The sequence below is a fragment of the Sphaerodactylus townsendi genome, linkage group LG10, assembly GCF_021028975.2.
Source record: "Sphaerodactylus townsendi isolate TG3544 linkage group LG10, MPM_Stown_v2.3, whole genome shotgun sequence".
Classification (NCBI taxonomy): domain Eukaryota; kingdom Metazoa; phylum Chordata; class Lepidosauria; order Squamata; family Sphaerodactylidae; genus Sphaerodactylus; species Sphaerodactylus townsendi.
Window position 1 is genome coordinate 86,229,131 of NC_059434.1, and position 24,068 is coordinate 86,253,198.

Sequence of the window (24,068 nt, forward strand, 5' to 3'; positions counted from 1 at the left end):
AGCGAATGAGCAAAGGAAAAAATAAGCTAGAATCATAGAATCATAGAGTTGGAAGAAACCACAAGGGCCACCAAGTCTGTGACCCCATACCAGTGTGGTGTAGGGGTTAAGAGCAGGTGGACTCTAATGTGGAGAACCACGTTTGATTCCCCATTCTTGCACATGAGCAGCTGGCTCTAATTGGGTGAACTGGGTTTGTTTCCTCGTTCCTACACATGAAGCCTACTGGGTGACCTTGGGCTAGTCACAGGACTCTCTCAGCCCCACCTCCCTGATGTGTGTGTTGTGGGAAGGGAACAAGTTTGTAAGCTGCCTTGAGTCTCCTTACAGGGGAGAAAAATGTGGTAGAAATCCAAAACTTTTCTTCGTTACACAGCGACTTATTGATATGTGGAAGGTGCTACCAGAGGATGTCATGAGTGGTGCAGGTTTAAAAGGGGATTAGGTAAATTCATAGAGGAGGGGCCCATCAGTGCTAATGTAACCCCCATGCTCAGAATGGGTTGACCCAGAAAGGGGTGGAGACTCAAAGCAGCAAGAGGCTGCAGAGCTCATGTAGTTTGGAGGAGACCAGGCTACCAGACTCGGACCTTGGTTGTATAAGCCCTTAACACCTTGTTAAGGTAACTGCAATGTTGTTGGGAACTACTGGGAAGGTAGTTGTTTATTTTTGCTATGTTGTAAATGTTGGAGTTTATTGTTTCAGGGGTTTTGTGTGTGTTTGTAATGGGTGAGAGTTCTCCTGGAAACCTTCATCATGTTGAATCCTGTTCAGCAAGCCCTTGGAGTCTTCAGGAGCCAACCCACTTTCAAAGAAAAATTGGACTTGGCAGAATCAGTAGACTGTAACTAGAAGGACTTGAAAATGCAACCTGAACAGGACCTTGAAATGTGATGTTAAATGTTGATGTTATATGTTATATGTTAAGAAAGTAAACCATTTTGTTTATAAAAATTGTTGTTGCAAACTCATTCCAAGTTCTGCCCCACAGAACCCACAGTTAGAGGTTACACTAGTAGCCCTGGTGACTAAAGGGAACATTCAGAGGCAACCAGCCTCTGAATCCAGTGCCAAGAGGCAACATACGGGGAAGACCTCGCCCTCTCTGCCCTGTTGCTGGCCCTCCAGAGGAACTGGCTGGCCACACTGTGAGACAGGATGCTGGACTAGGTGGACCCTCATTGGTCTGATCTATCTGGGCTCTTCCTATGTTTTTATCAGTGGAAGGTTTCGGCCTCTCTGCCCAGTGGTTCAATCTTCAGAGGAACTGGTTGGCCTCTGTGTGAGACGGGATGCTGGAGCAGGTGGATCCTCACTAGTCTGGGCTCTTTTGAGTTCTAACGTTCTCAGCGGAGCACCAGCCGTATAGCATCGCTCTGTTCAGATGCGTTCAAAGAGAGCTGCAGGCCTGTTTGCAGCACTGGAAGCATCTTTGAAAAACACACACGGGCAACTTTGACCCCTTCCGCACATGCAGAATAATGCACTTTCGATCCACTTCCAATGCACTTTGCAGCTGGATTTTACTGTGCGGAATAGCAAAATCCACTTGTAAACCATTGTGAAAGTGTATTGTCGAAGGCTTTCACGGCCGGAATCACTTGGGTGCTGTGTGGTTTCCGGGCTGTATGGCCGTGTTCTAGCAGCATTCTCTCCTGACGTTTCGCCTGCATCTGTGGCTGGCATGAAGATGCCAGCCACAGATGCAGGCGAAACGTCAGGAGAGAATGCTGCTAGAACACGGCCTTACAGCCTGGAAACCACACAGCACCAAAATTGTGGAAGTGGACTGAAAGTGTAATATTCTGCCTGTGTGGAAGGGGCCTTTCCTCCTCTCTTGGTCCATCCCTGCCGTTCAGCCCAGATCTGCTTCCGGGGCACTTACGTCCAGATGGAGTTCAGCCCTTGCGTGATGACCCCAGTGAAGCGGGTCATCCGCCTGGCATCAATCTCCAGCCACTGGCTCTTGTCTTCATGGCCCGCACACCAACCACCGTCGTAGAGATCGCCATCATTGATGCCAGACTAGAACAGAAGAAGGTAGCGGCGGGGAGGGTTAGTAGACAGAGGGTGCAAGAAGGACGGAAGGCAGTGCAGTGTAGCGAGTAATGGATTGCACTCGGACTGAGAGACCTGAATTCGAACACTTGCTTACTTCCAAACTAACTGACTGGCTTTGAACCAGGCATTTCTCTCAGTCTAACCTACCTCATAGGGATGTTGTGAGGATACAACAGGGGAAGGGAGAGCCATGCACACTGTCTTGAACTTCTTGAAAGAAGGGCAGGATAAACATGCACTTGAAGTAACTAACTAACCAGCTAACTAACTATAGGAGAAGGGAAATCAAGAGAATGTGCTGCCAATTAACCTGGGTGCAAACCACATGGCAGTCTATTTGGCTCATCCCTCCTCCCTTTTATACCCACTACAGCCCTGCAAGGTAGGTGCAGAATAGGGAGAAAGATTGGCTCGTGGCCTCCCAAGCAAGCTTCATTACTGTGTAGAGACCTGGATTGCTACAGTCCTAGTCTGAGACACAGCACCCCAAACGGACAGTTTTAAGGGCCGCCCAGTCACTTCTTATGGTGATTCTAAGAAGGAATGCCCTCCAAATACCCTCCTGATAGCAGAATTGCAAACGGAGAGTTGTTTAGCACTAGCTGTCCACTAAACTCCCCGGAAGCTACTGCACAAGTTTGGCCGTCATTTTTGAACTGGGCACCAGTCTCCTGACTTCTGTGCGTTGTTTCCTTTTTTTTTTTTTTAATAATCAATCTTTATTCCATTTTTGATTAAAAACATATAATAATCAACAATTTCTGTTAATCATTAGCTCTGTATAGACATGATAGCGGAGCCAGGAGAGAATCCCGCTCCTGGACTGTGTCTGTACTAAAACGATTGAAAAAGTTATTGTGTTTTGTATTTATTAGGTAGAAACTGGTTTGTATTAGATAGAAGTAGGATTTGTAAGTTTCCCTGCATTTGTGATTGTCTGGAACCTCCTTGGCCCAAGGCAGAGAGCCATCTCTGCCTCACCCGGACCCATCCCATTCACGTGTAAAGTTACCGATGCACGCGGACAAAGGGAAGCCTCCGCCGAGGCGCCCTGCCCTGCCTAATCCTGTCAGCAGGCAGATAAGGCAGCTCACGTCATCGCTCTCTGCTTCCTGACCCTGGACACCTGGAGAAAACCTTTGTGTTTCCCCTGTCAGTGAACACGTCATCGCCTCGCCCTGCTCTGGCGCGGAACTTGAGAAGGGGATGCCTATCGGACACTGATTGGTTCCTGCATGTTGCAATGTATGATTGGTTGTTTTGAATTTTGTTAATGAATGGTGGTGGGCTGTCTTTGGTTCTCCCGGTCCCCCGACGGGAGAAAGTGTACTTAAGGGGTTGCAAAGCTGCTAGGCGGCAGAGCTGTTGTGCGGAAGGGAGGTGCTGACACCTAGGTCAGCATCTCAATAAATCTCTTTTATTTATCTGAGCCTTGTCGGGTCTTGCTTGGGTTCCTGGGCGCTGCCGAGAGCGGGATACCTCTGAGTAAGGAAAGTGTTATCCTGAGCAGCGCGGTAACAGACATACTCACATATAAGTCTTCTCTCATAATATACATACTTAATCAAATTCATGACTTCCCCTTGTCGTTATCCATATTTCACTAATTTATATTCCTTGTTCATAACGTTGAAATTCATATTAATATCCTTCTTCTATTCTTCTAATGCATAATTTCAACTAACTTCTTAATGTTTATATATTTTCGTCCTTTTTTCTTTCTCTTACTTCCGAAGATATACTAATTTACATAACAAAATATATTTCTGTTTCAATGTTGACTTATAATTATCATATCTTTACAACTAAACTGTTTCAAATAATTCAATAACGGTTCCCAATCTTGCAAATAATTGTCTATAGATCTTTGTTTTATCATAGATGATAGTTTGTCACGTCCCATAATTTCCGTTAATCATGTACATCCATTCTGTTATCTCTGTGCGTCGTTTCCAATGATTCCCAAAGGGGGTCCTGGTGGTGGATCGTGCCCATCACATCACAAACACCTCCCCCTTCATCTGCTTTCTTCCAAACTGTTCTCCCTGCTGGCAATGAGGGGGTTGCGTGGGCGTGGGGGCTGGCTTATGGCTGCTAAACTCCAAGCAGAGCTTAGGACTTCCCTGGAATCACAACTTTCTCCAGACAACAGAGATCATTTTCTCTGGAGAAAAGGGCTGCTTTGGAGGGTGGGTTTTAAGAACATAAGAACATAAGAACAGGCCAGCTGGATCAGACCAGAGTCCATCTAGTCCAGCTCTCTGCTACTCGCAGTGGCCCACCAGGTGCCTTTGGGAGCTCACCTGCAGGATGTGAAAGCAATGGCCTTAAGGCATTTGCAATCTCAGATCAAGGAGGATCAAGATTGGGAGCCAGAGATCGACTTCTCCTCCATAAATCTGTCCAAGCCCCTTTTAAAGCTATCCAGGTGAGTGGCCATCACCACCTCCTGTGGCAGCATATTCCAAACACCAATCACACGTTGCGTGAAGAAGTGTTTCCTTTTATTAGTCCTAATTCTCCCCCCCAGCATTTTCAATGGATGCCCCCTGGTTCTAGTATTGTGAGAAAGAGAGAAAAATGTCTCTCTGTCAACATTTTCTACCCCATGCATAATTTTATAGACTTCAGTCATATCCCCCCTCAGACGTCTCCTCTCCAAACTAAAGAGTCCCAAACGCTGCAGCCTCTCCTCATAAGGAAGGTGCTCCAGTCCCTCAATCATCCTCATTGCCCTTCTCTGCACTTTTTCGATCTCCTCAATATCCTTTTTGAGATGTGGCGACCAGAACTGAACACAGTACTCCAAGTGCGGTCGCACCACTGCTTTATATGAGGGCATGACAATCCTTGCAGTTTTATTATCAATTCCTTTCCTAATGATCCCCAGCATAGAGTTTGCCTTTTTCACAGCTGCCATGCATTGAGTTGGCATTCCCATGGAACTATCAACTAAGACGCCTAAATCCCTTTCCTGGTCTGTGACTGATAGCACTGACCCCTGTAGCGTGTATGTGAAGTTTGGATTTTTTGCCCCTATGTGCATCACTTTGCATTTTGCTACATTGAACTGCATTTGCCATTTCTGAGCCCACTCACCTAATTTATCAAGGTCCGCTTGGAGCTCTTCGCAATCCTTTGTGGTTCTCACTACCCTACATAATTTGGTATCATCTGCAAACTTGGCCACCACGCTACCCACCCCTACTTCCAGGTCATTTATGAATAGGTTAAAGAGCTTTACATCCTGCTGGAGTCCTCTCTCTCCAAACCCTGTCTGCTACAGACGCTACCCCTAGATCTCCAAGAATCTCCCAGGCTGGAGTTGGCAACCCAACTTGCTTTACCTGAATGTTGAGGCGTCCCCGGTGGGCCCCCAGGCCGTGGCGTTTAGTGGTGGACGCTCGGAGCTGTGAATCTCTCACTCTTAGAGACTCGAGTCCCAGTGGGGGGCACTCTGGTTTGAGATAGTGGCCGGGGGGGGGGGCACAAAGAGAGAGATAACATCACGTCAGCAAAACGTTCAACCTATTTTCTCCAGGACGCATCCCCCTATTAACGAAGACCAGATTGTCCGATGGCACACATTGTGGAATGAATCATAGAGTCATAGAGTTGGAAGAGACCCCCAAGGGCCATCAAGTCCAACCCCCTGCAATGCAGGAACACACAACCAAAGCACTCCTGACAGATGGCCATCCAAAACCTCCAAAGAAGGAGGTTCCACCACATTCCGAGGTTGTGCATTCCACTGTCAAACAGCCCTGACAATCAGGAAGTTTTCCCTGAGGTTTAGGTGGAATCTCTTTCCTTCACTTTGAACCCATGACTCCTGGTCCTAGTCTCTGAGGTCCCTCTCCAAACTCCACCTTCCACAGGCCCCACCCCCTCAGTCTCAACCCAAAGTTGGCAACCGTAGTCAAGATGTAGTTTGACCCCTCTGATGACCTGAGATTTGGAATCCCACAATCAATTTATTTGCCTTTCAAATGCCTCCAAATAAATCCAGGTGAGTCCCACGTGTAGCTGTCATCTGCTGAATTTGACCTTTGGCCCACAAAGGTCAGTATTGCCTACTCTGACTGGCAGCTGCTCTCCATGGTCCCGACAAAAGTCTCTGCATTGCTTGCTACCTAATACTTCCAACTGGAGAAGCTGGGGATTGAACCGGCAACCTTCTGTCTGACAAGCAGATGCTCTACCACTGAGCCACAGCCCCTCTCAGATGTCTCTCCTAAAACTAGAATTTGGGGTCCCCCACGGAGGCTGCTGGGGAGAAACTTTAGGAAAGCCGTCCTTCTTGAGATCATGAAAGGCACGGAGTTTGCTTCAACGTTTGCTCTACAAGATTAGCGGCCTTAGGAGCAGCAGTGGCATAGTGGTTAAGAGCAGGCGCATTCCAATCTGGATTTCATTCCATGTTCTGCCACTTGAGCTGTGGAGGCTTATCTGGTGAACCAGATTAGCTTGTGCGCTCCAACACTCTCTAGCTGGGTCATCTTGGGCTAGTCACAGTTTTTCGGAGCTCCTAAGAACATAAGAACAAGCCAGCTGGATCAGACCAGAGTCCATCTAGTCCAGCTCTCTGCTACTCGCAGTGGCCCACCAGGTGCCTTTGGGAGCTCACGTGCAGGAGGTGAAAGCAAGGGCCTTCTGCGGCTGTTGCTCCCGAGCACCTGGACTGTTAAGGCATTTGCAATCTCAGATCAAAGAGGATCAAGATTGGTAGCTCTCTCAGCCCCACCCACCTCACAGGGTGTTTGTTGTGGGAGGGGGGGAGGAGGGAAAGGAGATTGTAAAGCCCCTTTGAGTCTCCTTACAGGATACAGAGGGGGGTATAAATCCAAACTCCTCCTCTTCATCCTCCTTCCTCTTGAAAGGCAGAGCTACAGAGGCTGCATTCCAAACACAAGCTAAGGAAAATCAGGTTTTTCCCCCCATTGGAGGGAGGAGGGTAGCTGCAATCATAATGGATCACTGAAACCACAGCTATGTTTTATGACTCAAATCCCCAGAAAAGAGTGAGTTGTTGGTCGACCCAGACCAGACTCCTTGGAAGGAAGGGGGAAGGGGGGAGACCTCGTTTGGCATAGTTCCTTCCACCGGTGAGAAAGAGGATTAGAGGCCCAGAGGAAGTGATGCAGAAGGAGCAACGCTAAGAAGAGAAGTTGCCAACATTTTTTTTTCCTGGCAGAGCTCTTGAGGCTTTTAAATCTCCCATGGGATGTACACAAATTAGGCAGGCAAAGTTCCCCCCGTTGCTGTATTATAGCGCTAGGAACAGCTTTGCCTGCTGGGTTTGTGTGCTTTGCTGTGCTCCAGTTAAGAGCCAAAGAGTCCTGTCTAGTTCGAACATTGCAAACCTCGTCAGGCCGACACACTGAATGGGTGCAAATAGAATCATAGAGTTGGAAGAGACCTCAAGGGCCATCCAGCCCAACCTCCTTGCAAGCAGGAACACACAATCAAAGCTATCCCTGACAGATGTCTTTCCAGCCTCTGTTTAAAAGCCTCCAAAGAAGTGCATAGAATCATAGGCCCCTTCCGCACACGCAAAATAATGCGTTTTCAAACCACTTTCACAACTGTTTGCAAGTGGATTTTGCCATTCCGCACAGCTTCAAAGAGCACTGAAAGCAGTTTGAAAGTGCATTATTCTGCATGTGCGGAATGAGCCATAGAGTTGGAAGAGACCCCAAGGGTCAACAAGTCCAACTCCTGCCATGCAGGAACACGCAATTAAAGCACTCCCAAAATATGTTCATCCAGCCTCTGTTTAAAATCCTCCATAGAAGGAGACTCCACCACTCTCCGAGGCAGTGAATTCCATGTCGAACAGCCCTTACTGTCAGGAAGTTCTTCCTGATGTTTAGATGTAATCTCCTTTCTCCTTTTCTAATACAACTTTCTTCCACCTTGAATCCATCACTCCTGGTCCTAGTCTCTGAGGCAGCAGAAAACAAGCTTGCTCCCACTTCGACATGACATCCCTTCAAATATCTAAACATAGCTATCATGTCACCTCTTAACCTTCCCTTCACCAAACTAAATATGCCCAGCTCCCTAAGTATCTTCTCAGAGTAGGGCATGGATTCCAGACCTCTGACCATATTGGTCACCCTCCTCTGGACCTGTTCCAGCTTGTCAACGTCCTTCTTAAATTGTGGTGCCCAGAGCTGAACATAGTACTCTAGGTGAGGTCTGACCAATGCAGAGTACAGTGGTACAATTACTTCCCTCAATTTAGACACTATATTCTTATTGATGCATCCCAGAATTGCATTGGCTTTCTTGGCTGCCATATCACACTGCTGACTCATGTCCAGTTTGTGGTCTACTAAGACTCCCAGATCTCTTTGGTTCAATTCATTGGTTCCATTCGTAGTGCTAGCATTTTGTTAGGGTGGCAGGGCAGAATTTGGGCATCACCTTTACATCTATCAATCCCCTTACAACATAACAGAATGGCCTCCTATCTGTATCATCTGGCCAATCCAGATCAGAGAGGAGTTTTTTCACTCGCTCGCTTCAATGTTTTCCCTTCTGCCATACTACGAGGTAGATATAACAATCTAGAAATGTGCAAAAGGGTGTGTTCAGGTGATGCAAATCAATTAGAAACGTTAACTCACCAATTATTCCGTTGTCCTAAATCGGCAAGTGTTAGAGTCAAATACTCTAGGTTGCTTTCTATGATACCTAGCGAGCTGGACGAACTAAGCAGACTATTGTTCTTATTAAATAATTCTGATGCTACATTCTGTGAAATGGCTGCGAACTTTCTGCTGGAAATATTCCATAAGCAACAGTATGTATGAATCAACTTCATTTGTTATGTGTTGCAAGCTTGTATTTTGATGCGATTTCGATGTGATTTTATACTGTTTATGCCAAATAAAGGCTAAATGAAAAAAAAAAAGAATTTGGGCATGGACATGCAAAGAAAAGTGAACTGGGAATTTATTTCACGTTAAGGTTGCCAGCTCCAGGTTTGGAAATTCCTGGAGGTTTACAGAGGACAGAAATTCAAGGAGAGAAGACGGAGCTCAACCAGGATGTGATGTCACAGAGTCCTCCCTCCAGGGGAACAAATCTCTATAGCCTGGAGATCAGTTGTGATTCTGGGAGGTCTCTAGGTCCCACCTGTAGGTTGGCAGCCCTATCCCACATGACCTCGCAGACATGAACTGGAATGCCTTGACCAAACACCAGAAACCAGAAAAGAAGAACTCCACCAAGACAATGCCGGGAACGGTGAAGGTTGAGCTGAAAACTTTACAATCTGTCCCAAAATAAATATATTCTCTAGATCAGGGGTCTGCAACGTGCGGCTCTCCAGATGTTCATGAATTATAATTCCCATCAGCCGCTGCCAGCATGACCAATTGTTCATGCTGGCAGGGGCTGATGGGAATTGTAGTTCATGAACATCTGGAGAGCCGCAGGTCGCAGACCCCTGCTCTAGATTCTAGTGCCGTGGTGGCGAACCTTTGGCACACCAGATGTTATGGACTACAATTCCCATCAGCCCCTGCCAGCATGGCCAATTGGCCATGCTGGCAGGGGGTGATGAGAATTGTAGTCCATAACATCTGGAGTCCCAAAGGTTTGCCACCACTGTTCTAGTGTATCTAGGATTGCCCATTCGTGGACAATGATCCACTTTCTATCAGACCGTCTGCCTTACAGTGAGGCTCAGAAACCCTTATTCGGTGGTGCCTTTTTCCTTGCTTCTCTTCCAGTTAACAAGCTCGATGCAGGCCTGATTCACGATGCCAGGGAGATGGGGGGGGGGGGGACCAGGAGAGCAGCAACGTCTCCTGCCAACATTTCACCTGGCTGCACGCCAGCCAAGCACCAAGCTCTCATCCATGCGCCGGTAAACCTCACAAGCCCAGGAAAAATAACAGCGCCGGCTTTCCAAGAATAATCCGAAGGAGACCAAGCCGGTCTCTGGGATTCTGGCTCTCCAAAGCTCTTCTTATGTAATGGACTAATTGGCAAAACATTATCCTGCCAGCCAGCCTTAAAGCAGCGGTTGTGCTCGACGGTTGCGCTCGGAGGGTGCCACTTTTTCTGTCCAGGTGTTATTGATGAGAATGAAGGGATGTCAGCCTCCAAGTGGGGTTAGGGAGCGAGCTTGTTTCCTGCTGCTCCAGAGACTGGGACCAGGAGTCATGGGTTCAAGGTGAAGGAAAAGAGATCCCACCTCAACATCAGGAAAAGATTCCTTACTGTCAGGGCTGTTCGACAGTGGAACTCACTGCCTTGGAGTGTGGTGGAGTCTCCTTCTTTGGAGGTTTTTACAATCTACTTTCCCTCCCACCCCCACAACAAACACCCTGTGAGGTGGGTGGGGCTGAGAGAGCTCCAAAGAACTGGGACTAGCCCAAGGTCACCCAGCTGGCACATGTTGGAGTGCACAGGCTAATCTAGCTCACCAGAGTAGCCTCCACAGCTCAAGTGGCAGAGCGGGGAATCAAACCTGGTTCTCAAGATTACAATGCACCTGCTCTTAACCACTACACGCTGGCACGATGTACAGCACATTTCAATGGATACACTGGATGATACATTTCATGGATGATTTACCAGCCCTGTTAGGTAGGCCCTTTTAGCCAGAGGTGAAATCCAGCAGGTTCTCACAGGTTCCCGAGAGTAGGTTACTCATTATTTGTGTGTGCCGAGAGGGGGTTACTCATTGGTGATTTTGCCACGTGATTTTTGCCTTAGTTGCGCCCCTCCTCTCAGCAGTAGCGCGCAGAACTTGAAGCAGTCTAGCAGGAGGTGCACTGGCGTGCGTGGCAGCCTGCGCCTACGTTTCCTGCCCAAGGACCAGCGCAGTGGCTGCGTCCTTGCCACAGCCCCGCCCCTGGAATGCCTGGCCACGCCCCCGTCGTGCTCCACCCAGCCCCATTGGCGCTACGCCACAGTTTGAATCCCACCACCATGGAAACCTGTCACTAAAATTTTTGGATCCCACCACTGCTTTTAGCATTCCCATATTGCAGACGTGGGACTGATGGAGATTGACTGCTGAGAACATCAGAGACGAGAGGTGCAGATGGGAGATTGGTACACTCATTGGCCACACCAGCATCTGGTAGGTCCTGCTGCGTTGGGGTGATGGGGGGGGGGGTTGGTACTTACGCGGCTCTTCTTTTGCCACCGGCTCCTGGACAGAAGGTTTGGCTTTCTTCTTCAATACAACTTTCTTCTTGATGACCTTGATACGGACAGCCTTTTTCGTGGCTGGAGGCAAAACCAGAAATACCCGATTAGCCCCTTTGCTCTTTGGGGGTCTCCCAGGGAGGCGGGGGGGGGGGAGGGTCATGAAGCACACAGAAGCAGACAGGGAGCGGGGGGAAGGGGGAGGCATGCCTTAGCAAGAAATCAGGATGAGGCTCCAGATAATACAACCAGGAAAATGTATTGTCGAAGGCTTTCACGGCCGGAATCACTGGGGTGCTGTGTGGTTTCCGGGCTGCATGGCCGTGTTCTAGCAGCATTCTCTCCTGACGTTTCGCCTGCATCTGTGGCTGGCATCTTCAGAGGATCAAGATGCCAGCCACAGATGCAGGTGAAACGTCAGGAGAGAATGCTGCTAGAACACGGCCATGCAGCCCGGAAACCACACAGCATCCCATTACCAGGAAACATAGCCTTGGTCAGCTGTAGTCTTGGAAGAGCCAGAGTTAAATAATAATGCACAGTGGCGTAGCACCCACGGGATGGGTGGGGTGGTAGTGGTGTGACGCCCTGGGTGGAGAGCATGGTGGAGCCATGGCTGGGATGTGGAAGGGACATGGCGGGGGCATGGTGTTCAAGGGGGGCAGGCGCCGCTGCGGCAGGGGCGCAGGGCACGCGCCCCGGGTACCGTTTCCCCTCACTCTACCTCTGTACACACTCCTTTGAGAGTCTCGTGTATTAGAGCTATAAGTATTGGGACATTTAAGGAATTCTGAAACCAAAGTTATCAGAGTTTGGTTAGCCCAAACCCAAATTTGATTGTGGAAAGATGATTGACTGTTTGCATGTTGCTAATATTTGTATTGCACGCATTGTAAGTATACATGGGTGTATATTGTAAGCTGAAAGCATTGTTTTGGTTAGAGATTCAAGGAGTCTTTCTGTATGTATGTAAACACAAGAATTTTCGTTACAAGGACTTAAAATGTATCACTGCCTTAGGACGAGTGTGTAAGCCCTGGCCTTCGGGTGTAGAAGGGGATTGGCTGTATTTATTCAGTGCACCCACCCCACAATTTTTGGCATACGGTGGACCCACCTGGAGGATGGCAGCCTGGATTGAATTATATGAAAATGAACAAGAATCAAAACACACACACACACACACAAGATTCATAAGATAATTCTATTCAGGTGCCTTTTTCGTACAGCTTCGTTATAATTAGCAGCCTGCAGGCTGTGCCGTTTCTAATATTTGTCTTACCCACCTGGAGACTGGCAACTCCCCCCCACACCACACCACACAACAAATTGCAGGGAGTCCTACCTCCCCCAACAGAGGTGGCCAGGTGCCAGCCTGCCTGCCCTGGCCCGGTTGCATCTACTGGCGCTGCCTCCCTACGACTGCTGTGCCGAACGGCCAGCGTAGAAAAGCAGAGCGAGGCAGTTTGCACAGGCAGCACCAGCCGCAGCATGGGAGCCTGGAAAGCAGGCAGGAAGCTGGCTCCAGCCAGGGAAAGCCTTCCTAGGAAAAAAGCCCCCCTCCGGCAGGCCAAGCAGAAGCAACGGGGAAGGGAGCTGCAGGAAGGCAGGCAGGGAGGGAGAGACCCCATCCGCGGCCTCCAGCGCGATTCAGGGCAATGTGCATGGTTCTATGAAGGCATCTTGCGTGGGCTGCTGCCAGACAAAGCGGTGCTTTTTTAGACTGCAAATAGAGCTGCCAATCTCCAGGCGGGGCCTGGAGATCTCCCAGAATTGCAACTGACCTCAGGGGGACCTCAGAGATTAGTCCCCCTGGAGTAAGGTGACCAGATTGTCACCTTTTAAAACTGGGACGGGTGGGTGGGTGTGCGCGGGCGGGAGGCTGCCGCACTGCCTTCTGGGGCGCTACCCTGTTTCCCGCCCCAGAAGGCAAAATTGGGACAGGTACAAAACCCTGCGGGACGCGGGACAGATTGGTGTAAGGCGGGACTGTCCCGCCAAAAGCGGGACATCTGGTCACCTTACCCTGTAGGAAATGGGGGGACTCAATGGCTTTCTCTTCAGCTGAGTTCCATCCTCAAATCTCACCTTCCCCAGGCTCTGGCTCCGAGACCTCCCGGAATTTCTCAACCCAGAGTTGGCAGGCCTGTTGTTATTATTGTCATCATTATTTTTCACTAAGTTGTAACAGCTGGGTTGGGGGTTGCAGAGCAGTGCCAAGTTTGTGAGTGCAGGGATGATCAGCCAGTGGCATAACTGGGCACTGCAACTACATGTGATGCTCGGTGATCGAACATTGGTTGTGCAATCATAGTACAGCCATGTCTGGCATGCAACTCCCCCCCCGCCCCCACAATTGCAACATACACAGCCTGAGATCTGGTCCAAACAAGAAGAAGAGGGAAGAGTTTTGGATTTATACCCCACCTTTCTCTCCTGTAAGTAGACTCAAAGCTCCTTTCCCCTCCCCTCCCCACAACAGACACCCTGTGAGGTAGGTGGGGTTGAGAGAGTTCTGAGAAAACCGGGACTATCCCCAGGTCACCCAGCAGGATCATAGGAGTGCGGAAACACATCTGGTTCACCAGATAAGCCTCTGCCACTCAGGCGAAGGAGTGGGGAATCAAACTAATCTGGTTCTCCAGATTAGAATCCACTGGCTCTTAACCACTACATCATGCTGGCTCAAACCCTAACGCAAAGTGCGTGCATATACCAGGGCTGCCAACCTCCAGGCAGGGGCTGGAGATCTCCTTGAGTTACAACTGATCTCCACACTTCAGAAATCAATTCTGGAGAACGTGTCTGCTCTGGAGGGGAGACTGCAAGTTCCTTCCTCTCCCCAAACATTTCCTTCCCAAGGATGAGCTCTTAAATCTCCAGGAATTTCTCCACTCAGAGCTGGCTGGCCTACAAATATTCAGCGTAGGGGTGAGTCACATGCAAGACAATGGCTTGGGTAGGAGCACAGCACGATGTGAAAACTACTGCCCAGGAGTGGAAAGATCACAGTGCAGGAAAGACAAATCAACACACACTCCAGAACAGTGATGGCGAACCTTTTCCAGACCGAGTGCCCAAATTGCAACCCAAAACCCACATTTATCGCAAAGTGCCCACACGGCAATTTAACCTGAATACTGAGGTTTTAGTTTAGAAAAAACGTTTGGCTCTGAGCCATGCGTTACTCGTGAGAAAGCTTGGCGGTAGTCGATGGCTTTTCTTTGAAGCAACCGTGCAACTCTTCCAACAGGTGACTCACGATCCTAGGAGGTTTACTCAGAAGCAAGCCGCATTGCCAGCAACCGAGCTTACTCCCAGGTAAAGGATGGCGCTTTAGTTCTTCACGTGAAAATCAGTGGGGTTTAACAGCACTTAACAGGGTTACCTACACTGCCTCCCCAAAACTAGGTCTTAGGTTTAATGCTAACAATTGAGCCCAGCGACCCAGGCCAGCCTAGATGTGGGGGGAGGGGACTCTGTTTGCGCATGCCCACAGAGAGGGCTCTGAGTGCCACCCCTGGCACCCGTGCCATAGGTTCGCCACCACTGCTCCAGAAGCATACAACCCACAACACAGGTAACACACGGGGCTTTGGTGCTGTGTGACATGGAACCCCAGTGGGTTCCGTGGAGCAGAGATGTTTCTCAGAAAAACCACATCCCACTGAAATAGGACTGCCCTGAACACACAATCCACCACAAAACGGCTCCAGCACCAACTCTGGCTACTGCCAGAAACCTCTGAACACAACCGTACACACACACACACACACACACACACACACGCATGCACACGCATGCACATGCATGGGCCAAACCACTTTACACGTTCTGTTACCAACATGGAAATTAACACTTGAGTGCACAACGTGTGACCTGGGAATGGCTGCACCAACTTCTGTTCCTTTCTTCAGACTGGGGAAACCAAACATATATCCCAAATCCCACCAGGCGCTGGCAGCTATTCCCATGTGGCATTTGACCCAGGGTGCCCCCTGCCCCCAGTTTGGATGGCCCGGGCTCCCCAGAGGAGGGAACATGAAAGCAAGAGAGAGCATCAACAAAAGGCAGAACTCTGTGGAGCGAGCTGAATTGTCACTAGTTTTGTTTGTGTGCGTGTGCTTTATTGGGGTGGGGAAATCAGGTGCGATCCCACACATCTTTGAAGAGGAAGATTTGCAATGCTGGATTACTGTTGACCAGGTTTAAAACATTCAAAGCCCATGTGGAGTTCTCGCTGTGCCAGTCACTTGCAGGGATTCTTTTGGGTTATCTTATTCGGGACACAACGACCCTGCACAAAACCGAATCAGACCATTGGCCGTCACTGCCAATCTACTCAGATTGGCAGCTGCTCTCCCAGGTCTCAGGCTGAGAAGAAGAAGAGTTTGGATGTATATCCCCCCTTTCTCTCCTGTTAGGAGACTCAATAATCTTATAATCTCCTTTCCCTCCCCCCCCCCCCCACAACAAACACCCTGTGAGGTGGGTGGGGCTGAGAGAGCTCCAAAGAACTGTGACTAGCCCCAGGTCACCCAGCTGGCATGTGTTGGAGTGCACACACTAATCCGATTCACCAGATAAGCCTCCACAGCCCAAGCGGCAGGGCGGGGAATCAAACCCGGTTCTCCAGATTGGAGTGCACCCGCTCTTAACCACTACCCCACGCTGGCTCTCCACTCCACCAACTGCCCGGTCTTTTTAAACTGGAGGTGCTGGGGCCGGAACCGGGGACCTCCTGCATCCCAAGCCGATGCTCTTCCACTGAGCCACGGACACCCTCTGGCAAACTTCTACTTAAAGATGCCTGAAGTGTAATCTAGGAGACGGACGACGGGCGAAGGTCCCCCCTCCCTCAAAGCAAAGTCCCAGCATCTTATCATAAGAACATAAGAACAAGCCAGCTGGATCAGACCAGAGTCCATCTAGTCCAGCTCTCTGCTACTCGCAGTGGCCCACCAGGTGCCTTTGGGAGCTCACGTGCAGGAGGTGAAAGCAATGGCCTTCTGCGGCTGCTGCTCCCGAGCACCTGGACTGTTAAAGCATTTGCAATCTCAGATCAAAGAGGATCAAGATTGGTAGCCAGAGATCGACTTCTCCTCCATAAATCTGTCCAAGCCCCTTTTAAAGCTACCCAGGTGAGTGGCCATCACCACCTCCTGTGGCAGCATATTCCAAACACCAATCACAGGTTGCATGAAGAAGTGTTTCCTTTTATCAGTCCTAATTCTTCCCCCCAATTATCCTCCGTGCCCAGGTGAGTACCTTTCTTCTCAGGTCCAGGGAGCTCCTCCTTCTTGGCTGGTGTCTTTTCCAGATCCTCTCTCGGGTAGGGGGAGGTGGTCTTGACACTCACAGGTCCGGTTGGCTCTGGGCTGGCCGTCACTCTCACCTGTCTCCTCCTGGAGGTGAATGGGGTGGGAGATACTGGAGTGGATGGAACGGTCCTCTGGCCGGCTGTGGTGCCGGTCTTCTTCTGCACAGGGCTGGGGGTGACCTGGGGGGGTGCCCCATCCACAGTGGGGCCCCAGGCTGCCTGGGAGAGGACAAGGGTGGCCAGCCACAGACTCAGCATTGTGGAAGGGAGGCAGCCAAGCTGTGAAGGGAGTGGGGAAGCTCTGCAGCTCCGGCCCGGCCTCTGGCTGTGTCTCTCCTTCCCTCTGCACTTTGGGATGCTGCCCCCTCTCCTTTATAACAATCCCTCCCCTCTCCCTCCCTCCCGCTCCTGCCATGCCATTTCCATACGTGTACCGAATTCTCAGGAATAGCTGTGACCCATTGAAATTTGGGATTCATTGTGTTTTTGCTTGATCTTGACAGCCTGCTTTCAGTTAGGCTGGGTTTTTCTGCCCAGCAGCAGTGGCATAAGAGGTTAAGAGCTCGTGTATCTAATCTGGAGGAACCAGGGTTTGATTCCCCGCTCTGCCGCCTGAGCTGTGGAGGCTTATCTGGGGAAATCAAGGTCACCCAGCTGGCACTCCCACACACGCCAGCTGGGTGACCTTGGGCTAGTCACAGCTTCTCGGAGCTCTCTCAGCCCCACCCACCTCACAGGGTGTTTGTTGTGAGGGGAGAAGGGCAAGGAGATTGTAAGCCCCTTTGAGTCTCCTGCAGGAGAGAAAGGGGGGATATAAATCCAAACTCTTCTTCTCTTCTTCTTTCTTCAAGTCTCTTTAGGTCTGCTCATAGCAGTTTCCATCTGACATAGGATCATAGTGTTGGAAGAGACCACCAGGGCTATCAAGTCCAATCCCCCTGCCATGCAGGAGCACACAATCAAAGCACTCCTGACAGGTGGCCATCCAGCCTCTGTTTAAAAACCTCCTAAAAACCTCCAAAGAAGGAGACTCCACCAGCTTCCGAGACAGTCGAACAGCCCTGACTGTCAGGAAGTTTTTCCTGATGTTGAGGTGGGATCTCTTTTCCTTCATCTTGAACCCATGACTCCTGGTCCTGGTCTCTGGAGCAGCAGAAAACAAGCTTGCTCCCTCACCAACATGACACCCTTTCAAATATCTAAACATGTCCCTCCTTAACCTTCGCTTCTCCAGACAAAACGACCCCAGCTCCCTAAGTCTCTCCTCGCAGGGCATGGACTCCAGATTTTTAACCATTTTGGTCGCCCTCCTCCGGACCCATTCCAGCTTCTCAACATCTTTCTTGACTTGCGGCACGCAGAACTGGACACAGCATTCCAGGTGAGGTCTGACTGATGCAAAATAGAGCGGTGCTATTATGTGTTTCAGTCGACACACTAGACTCCTATTGATGCAGCCCAGAATCGCATTGGTTTTATTAGCTGCCACATCACACTACTGGCTCATGTTCAGCTTGTGATCTACCAGAACTCCCGGATCCCTTTCACATGTATTGTTGTCAAGCCAGGCGTCAACCATCCTATGTCTGTGCATTTCATTTTTTCTGCCTAAGTGCAGCATCTTACATTTTTTTTTACTGTTGAAATTCATGTTGTTGTTTTTGGCCCAGCTCAGTAATCTGTCCAGGTCCAGGAAACCCTCAGAAACCCCCCATGTAAAGGACCATGCACACCGTGCAGTGTTAGAGCCTTGGTATTATTATTATTATTATTATTATTATTATTATTATTATTATTATTATTATTATTATTATTATTATTATTGTTGTTGTTGTTGTTGTTGTTGTTGTTGTTGTTGTTGTTATTGTTATTGTTATTGTTATTGTTATTGTTATTGTTTGTTATTGTTATTGTTATTACTATTACTATTACTATTACTATTACTATTACTATTACTATTACTACTATTATTACTATTACTATTACTGTTACTGTTACTGTTACTGTTATTGTTATTGTTATTGTTATTACTATTACTATTACTATTACTAATATTACTATTATTACTATTATTACTATTATTATTACTATTATTATTACTATTATTATTGTTATTGTTATTGTTATTGTTATTGTTGTTGTTATTGTTATTGTTATTGTTATTGTTATTACTATTACTATTACTATTATTACTATTATTATTACTATTATTATTACTATTATTATTACTATTATTAATGAACGAATGAACGAATGAACGAATAAACGAATGAATGAAATTTGATAAACCGCCCACCCCCAAAGGGCTCTGGGCGGTGTACAGCAAAACCACAACTAAAACATCTGGAATCTGGAATATCTGGTATCTGGAATATCCCCGGTTTTAGTCTCCAGCAGTTGATTCCAGCCGTGAAAGCCTTCTACAATTTTAAAAAAACTGTCAGTTCAGAAGGTGCCGCAGGACTCCTTTTCGGTCTCCAAGTTCAGGTTGGGAAATCCACGGAGATTTGGGCTTGGAACCAGAGGAGGGTTAGTTTTATGCAAGTTTTACCTTTTGTAATTTACTTCCTGGGAGGACTTATTTGACTCAATATCACGTTTCCATGACTGAGCAAACTCTGCTGTATTAACTAAATTAACTAGAACTAGAGAACCAGCGTGGTGTAGTGGTTAACAGCAGGAGGATTCTAATCTGGAGAACTGGGTTTGATTCCCCACTCCTCCACCTGAATGGCAGGCTTATCTGGTGAACCAGATGTGTTTCCACACTCCTGCATTCCTGCTGGGTGACCTTGGGCTAATCACAGTTCTCTCGGGACTCTCTCAGTCCCACCTACCTCACAAGGTGTCTGTTTTGGGGTGAGGAAGGGAAAGGAGCTTTGAGTCTCCCTACAGGAGAGACAGGTGGGGTATATATACTGTATAAATCCAAACTCTTCTTCTTCTTCTAAATATACCCAATACCCTGCTCCTGTTTATCTTTGCTGCTATAGAGCAGTGGTGTCGAACCTATGGCATGGCTGCCAGGCGGCACTCAGAGCCCTCTCTGTGGCCACATCTAGGCTGGCCTGGGCCACTGGGCTCGATTATTAGCATTAAACCTAGACCTAGTTTTGGGGAAGCAATGTAGGTAACCCTGTTAAGTGCTGTTAAACCCCACTGATTTTCATGTGAAGAACTAAAGCGCAATCCTTTACCTGGGAGTAAGCTTGGTTGCTGGCAATGGGGCCTGCTTCTGAGCAAACCCTCCTAGGGTCGTGATTCACCCATTGGAAGAGTTGCATGGCTGCCTCAAAGCAAAGCCACCGACTACCACCAAGCTTACTCCTGAGTAATGCATGCCTTGGAGCCAACCTTTTTTCTAAACTTAAACCTCAGTATTCAGGTTAAATTGCCATGTTGGCACGTTGCGATAAATAAACGGGTTTTGGGTTGCAATTTGGGCACTCGGTCTCGAAAAGGTTCGCCATCACTGCAATAGAGTGATTGCTCTGGAGGCATCCAAGACCAGCTGCTTTGCATCTCGCAACTGGGCCCACAAGCTGATGGGACCCTCCCTCTTGGCTATCAAAGACGGAACCTTCTTGCTGTCTGCGGAAGTTCAGCATTCCACTCTGCCACTCTGCGGTGCCTCCGATTCCGTCAGACTGGAGGGGAGTGAGAGCCAAGAAGAACCAAACTGTTGCCAGACTTTCCTCGGAACCTCTTTCAAAACATTCTGTTCAATCCGAATTTTCAACACCATCTTCCTCGGGAAGACAATTTTGTATGTCTGATGCTCACAGATGGCCCCGATTTGTGGATCAGTCTGCCGAGCCCACCTCTTTAACCCAAAAGATGGAGTCTCAAGGCTAGCGCACAGTGTTCCACTCATGAAAGAGGCTTTCTCAGGAAACACTTGCTCAATTTTGCACTCCCCACATGACCTAATGGGTGGCGCCCAGGGTCGATTGACACCCCCCCCATGTCCCTCTGGCAGATACACCCCTGCCCCAGTGAGATATGAAGGGCTGTTGTTGGAAAACAAACGCAATCCCATCCAGTTTATGCAGAAATCCATTATTTTTATTTAGAAGAAGAAGAAGAAGAGTTTGGATTTATATCCCCCCTTTCTCTCCTGCAGGAGACTCAAAGGGGCTGACAATCTCCTTGCCCTTCCCCCCTCACAACAAACACCCTGTGAGGTGGGTGGGGCTGAGAGAGCTCCGAGAAGCTGTGACTAGCCCAAGGTCACCCAGCTGGCGTGTGTGGGAGTGGACAGGCTAATCTGAATTCCCCAGAGAAGCCTCCACAGCTCAGGCGGCAGAGCTGGGAATCAAACCCGGTTCCTCCAGATTAGATACACGAGCTCTTAACCTCCTATGCCACTGCTGCTCCTTATTTATTTATTTATTTCAAATTCTAGCCCACCTTTTTCTGACCGACTGGGGCTTTTGCATGGGCGTCTGGTTCCTGACCACATAGCCTGAGAGTGTTGACTAACCAATTCTGGAAAAAGTAACCGATTCACCCATAAATTGAAACCATAATCTTTTTTATCATGTGGATCTGAAGGATCTTATGCGGGGCAGCAGATTTTCAGCTTTCTAGAAGCGCTTCTTGGTTTAGTTTAGATTTATAGCCACCCTATTCCTGCAAGCCAGACTCAGGCAGCAAACAACACAACACGAATGATAAATAAAATAAAAACTATCCAACAGCTAACATCTCAGGAGCAGCAGTGGCGTAGGAGGTTAAGAGCTCGTGTATCTGGAGGAACCGGGTTTGATTCCCCGCTCTGCCACCTGAGCTGTGGAGGCTTGTCTGGGGAATTCAGATTAGCCTGTGCACTCCCACACACACCAGCTGGGTGACCTTGGGCTAGTCACAGTTCTTCTGAGCTCTCTCAGCCCCACCTACCTCACAGGGTGTTTGTTGTGAGGGGGGAAGGGCAAGGAGATTGTCAGCCCCTTTGAGTCTCCGGCAGGAGAGAAAGGGAGGATATAAATCCAAACTCTTCTTCTTCTTCTTCTCTAGTTAAAATACGGATCATTTTGAATATCTGTACTTTGCATCATAAATCTTTGGGCTTCCCAGTAGTACTGATAAGAGAGGATACCTTCACAAGGAATCTCCTCTTGAATAAGATGTACAAACCCCAAAGACCCCCCCACCCTCTAACTCCTAAAATATTTTTATTTCTAATCCACATAAGGAATTGAGGGATATGTGGGAAGAGGAAAGAAGAGTAAATGATGGGGAGGAAAAGGGAGAGGGAAAAGGTGTGGTGCCCAATATTTCTTTACCAAATATCAAGCCAAGAGAAGAGAGTTTTAAGTGGTTTATTTGCAAAGAAACGGGAGCCGACCTCACATGGGCAGACTCCACCGAAACAGCATGTCCACTGCTTGTTTGTTCCCTTCTCCTGAATTCGCCACACCTTCTCTGTTCCCGCATTGGCTGAGGGTACTTCGAGCCACAACTTTCCAGTCTGCTTATTTACATGTTCTTCCTTAATATGTGACCCTCTGCTATATTCTTCCTGTATGTTCATTATAATACAGTTTGTCGTCAGAGCAGGAGGAGAAGTTAATATGCATTAGCCTATTAAGCACGTTCAATACCTACAATCAGATGCAAGCCTTGCCTTTCAGCCTAGTCATACAGCGGTCTTATCTTGTCCTGCCACAAGCATCCTCCCTTATGACTCATCTCCTCATTCCTAGTAGAAACACATTCCTAGAAGAAACACATTTCTTTGGGGTTTGCACAAGGGAAGAGGGAGGATAAAGAGAAAAAGGGAAGAGGGGAAAGGGGAGGCCAGGGGATTACCAAGACTGCCCCAGTCACTTATATTTCCCCAAGGACACCAGGGCTCTCTCCTTCAAAGGAAACCTGGCCCTGTAATGTTTCTTGTGGGGGGTGGTGAAGGGGAGAATTGAAGATCTCTGGGCCTTTCCCCACTTACCTTAAGCCCCGCGCTACTTGAGGAGAGTAGTGCGGGGTCCCCCGGAACTCCCCACAAGAGGGGCGGCGACAGGGCAGCCGCCCCGACGCTGCCGCTGTCGCGCCCCCTCAGCGCGAGGCATCCCTGGCACTCTTGCAAAGGGCGCCTTTTGATGACCCACTTGAGAGTGCGAATTAGTGTGAATACCTGAGCGAGCACCAGGGATGCCGCGATGCTTAGGAACTGCAAGCATGAGCAGCTGACGAGGGAAAAGTGGGGAAAGGCCCTCTGCTACAGAGAATGAAAGGAACCCGTCATAATGGAAGGCTTGCTGTCTCTGCTGATCAGGCCAATACATGGCAATGAAAGGGTCAAGCAATGAGTGTCCCATAACAAAGACGGGCATCTGGAATTCATTTGCTGCACAGCTTCCCGAGTTTCCTGATCCTTCTTTTGAAATGCAAAACAATCCTGCTTTCTTCTCCCTTATGCAACTCAGAATTTCGGGTTTCTTTCCTGCCTCTCCTTCCTGCCTCTCGAAACTTCCAAACGTTGCCCGCATGAGTTTCCTTTCTTGCAAATCTGAATTTTTTTTCCAGCCTTCCCAAACAGGCTTGACCGCTTTAAATGGCAAAACCGCAGCTCCGAGGACACCCTTAATAAGAGAAAGGCGGCTCAATAGCCCAGAATTGTTCCTGGAGCCGTGACAGACCTAACATGACCTCATTTTCCAAACACCCCATAAGCTGCTAGTTGCATGGTTCATATGTTACCCTTCGCATTTAAGAGATTTTCCATGGATGTGAACATCTAGAGCAAATTCTTTTGCACAGGAGGCTTAGAGTTCTAGGAAACAAGCCCTGCTGGATTTGCCCCCCATTCAGTTGCAGCAAAGACAAAAAAAGGACGTGGTAAACATGAACTGTCTCATGAAGTTGTCTTATAGCAGTGGTGGCGAACCTATGGCACGGGTGCCAGAGGTGGCACTCGGAGCCCTCTCTGTGGGCACGTGCAAACAGAGTGCCCCCCCTCCACACACATCTAGGCTGGCCTGGGCCGCTGGGCTCGATTATTAGCATTAAACCTAAGACCTAGTTTTGGGGAAGCAGTGAAGATCACTGGGGCCCTTTCCCCACTTACCTTAAGCCCCGCGCTACTCTCCTCAAGTAGCGCGGGGTCCCTGGGCACTCCCCACTACAGGGGCAGCGACAGCGCAGCCGCTCTGACGCTGCCGCTCTCGCGCCCCCTCAGCACACGGCATCCCTGGCGCTCCTCAAAATGGCACCTTTTGATGACCCCGCGGGCGCGTGCCAGAGATGCCGCGCGCTGAGAGCAGCACGCAGCAAAGGGGGGGGGGATCAAAGGTAAGTGTGGAAAGGGCCCCTGTTAAGCGCTGTTAAACCCCACTGATTTTCATGCGAAGAACTAAAGCGCGATCCTTTACCTGGGAGTAAGCTCGGTTGCTGGCAATGGGGCTTGCTTCTGAGTAAACCCTCCTAGGGTTGTGATTCACCCGTTGGAAGAGTTGAATGGTTGCTTCAAAGCAAAGCCACTGACTACCACCAAGCTTACTCCCGAGTAACATGTGC

General features: G+C 48.9%; 1 protein-coding gene across 1 annotated transcript in view; it reads right to left on the reverse strand.

The window, feature by feature from the left end:
- CPXM1 (carboxypeptidase X, M14 family member 1) overlaps positions 1-16,889 on the reverse strand; it is a 51,645-nt gene extending 34,756 nt beyond the window's left edge. The window contains exons 1-4 of the mRNA XM_048510004.1: positions 16,502-16,889; positions 11,213-11,314; positions 5,410-5,519; positions 1,887-2,026 (exon numbers count right to left, since the gene is read on the reverse strand). Coding sequence (XP_048365961.1) covers positions 1,887-2,026; positions 5,410-5,519; positions 11,213-11,314; positions 16,502-16,811 — 662 coding nt within the window. The 5' untranslated portion in view covers positions 16,812-16,889. The remainder of the gene's footprint in view (positions 1-1,886; positions 2,027-5,409; positions 5,520-11,212; positions 11,315-16,501) is intronic.
- Positions 16,890-24,068: the final 7,179 nt, after the last annotated feature.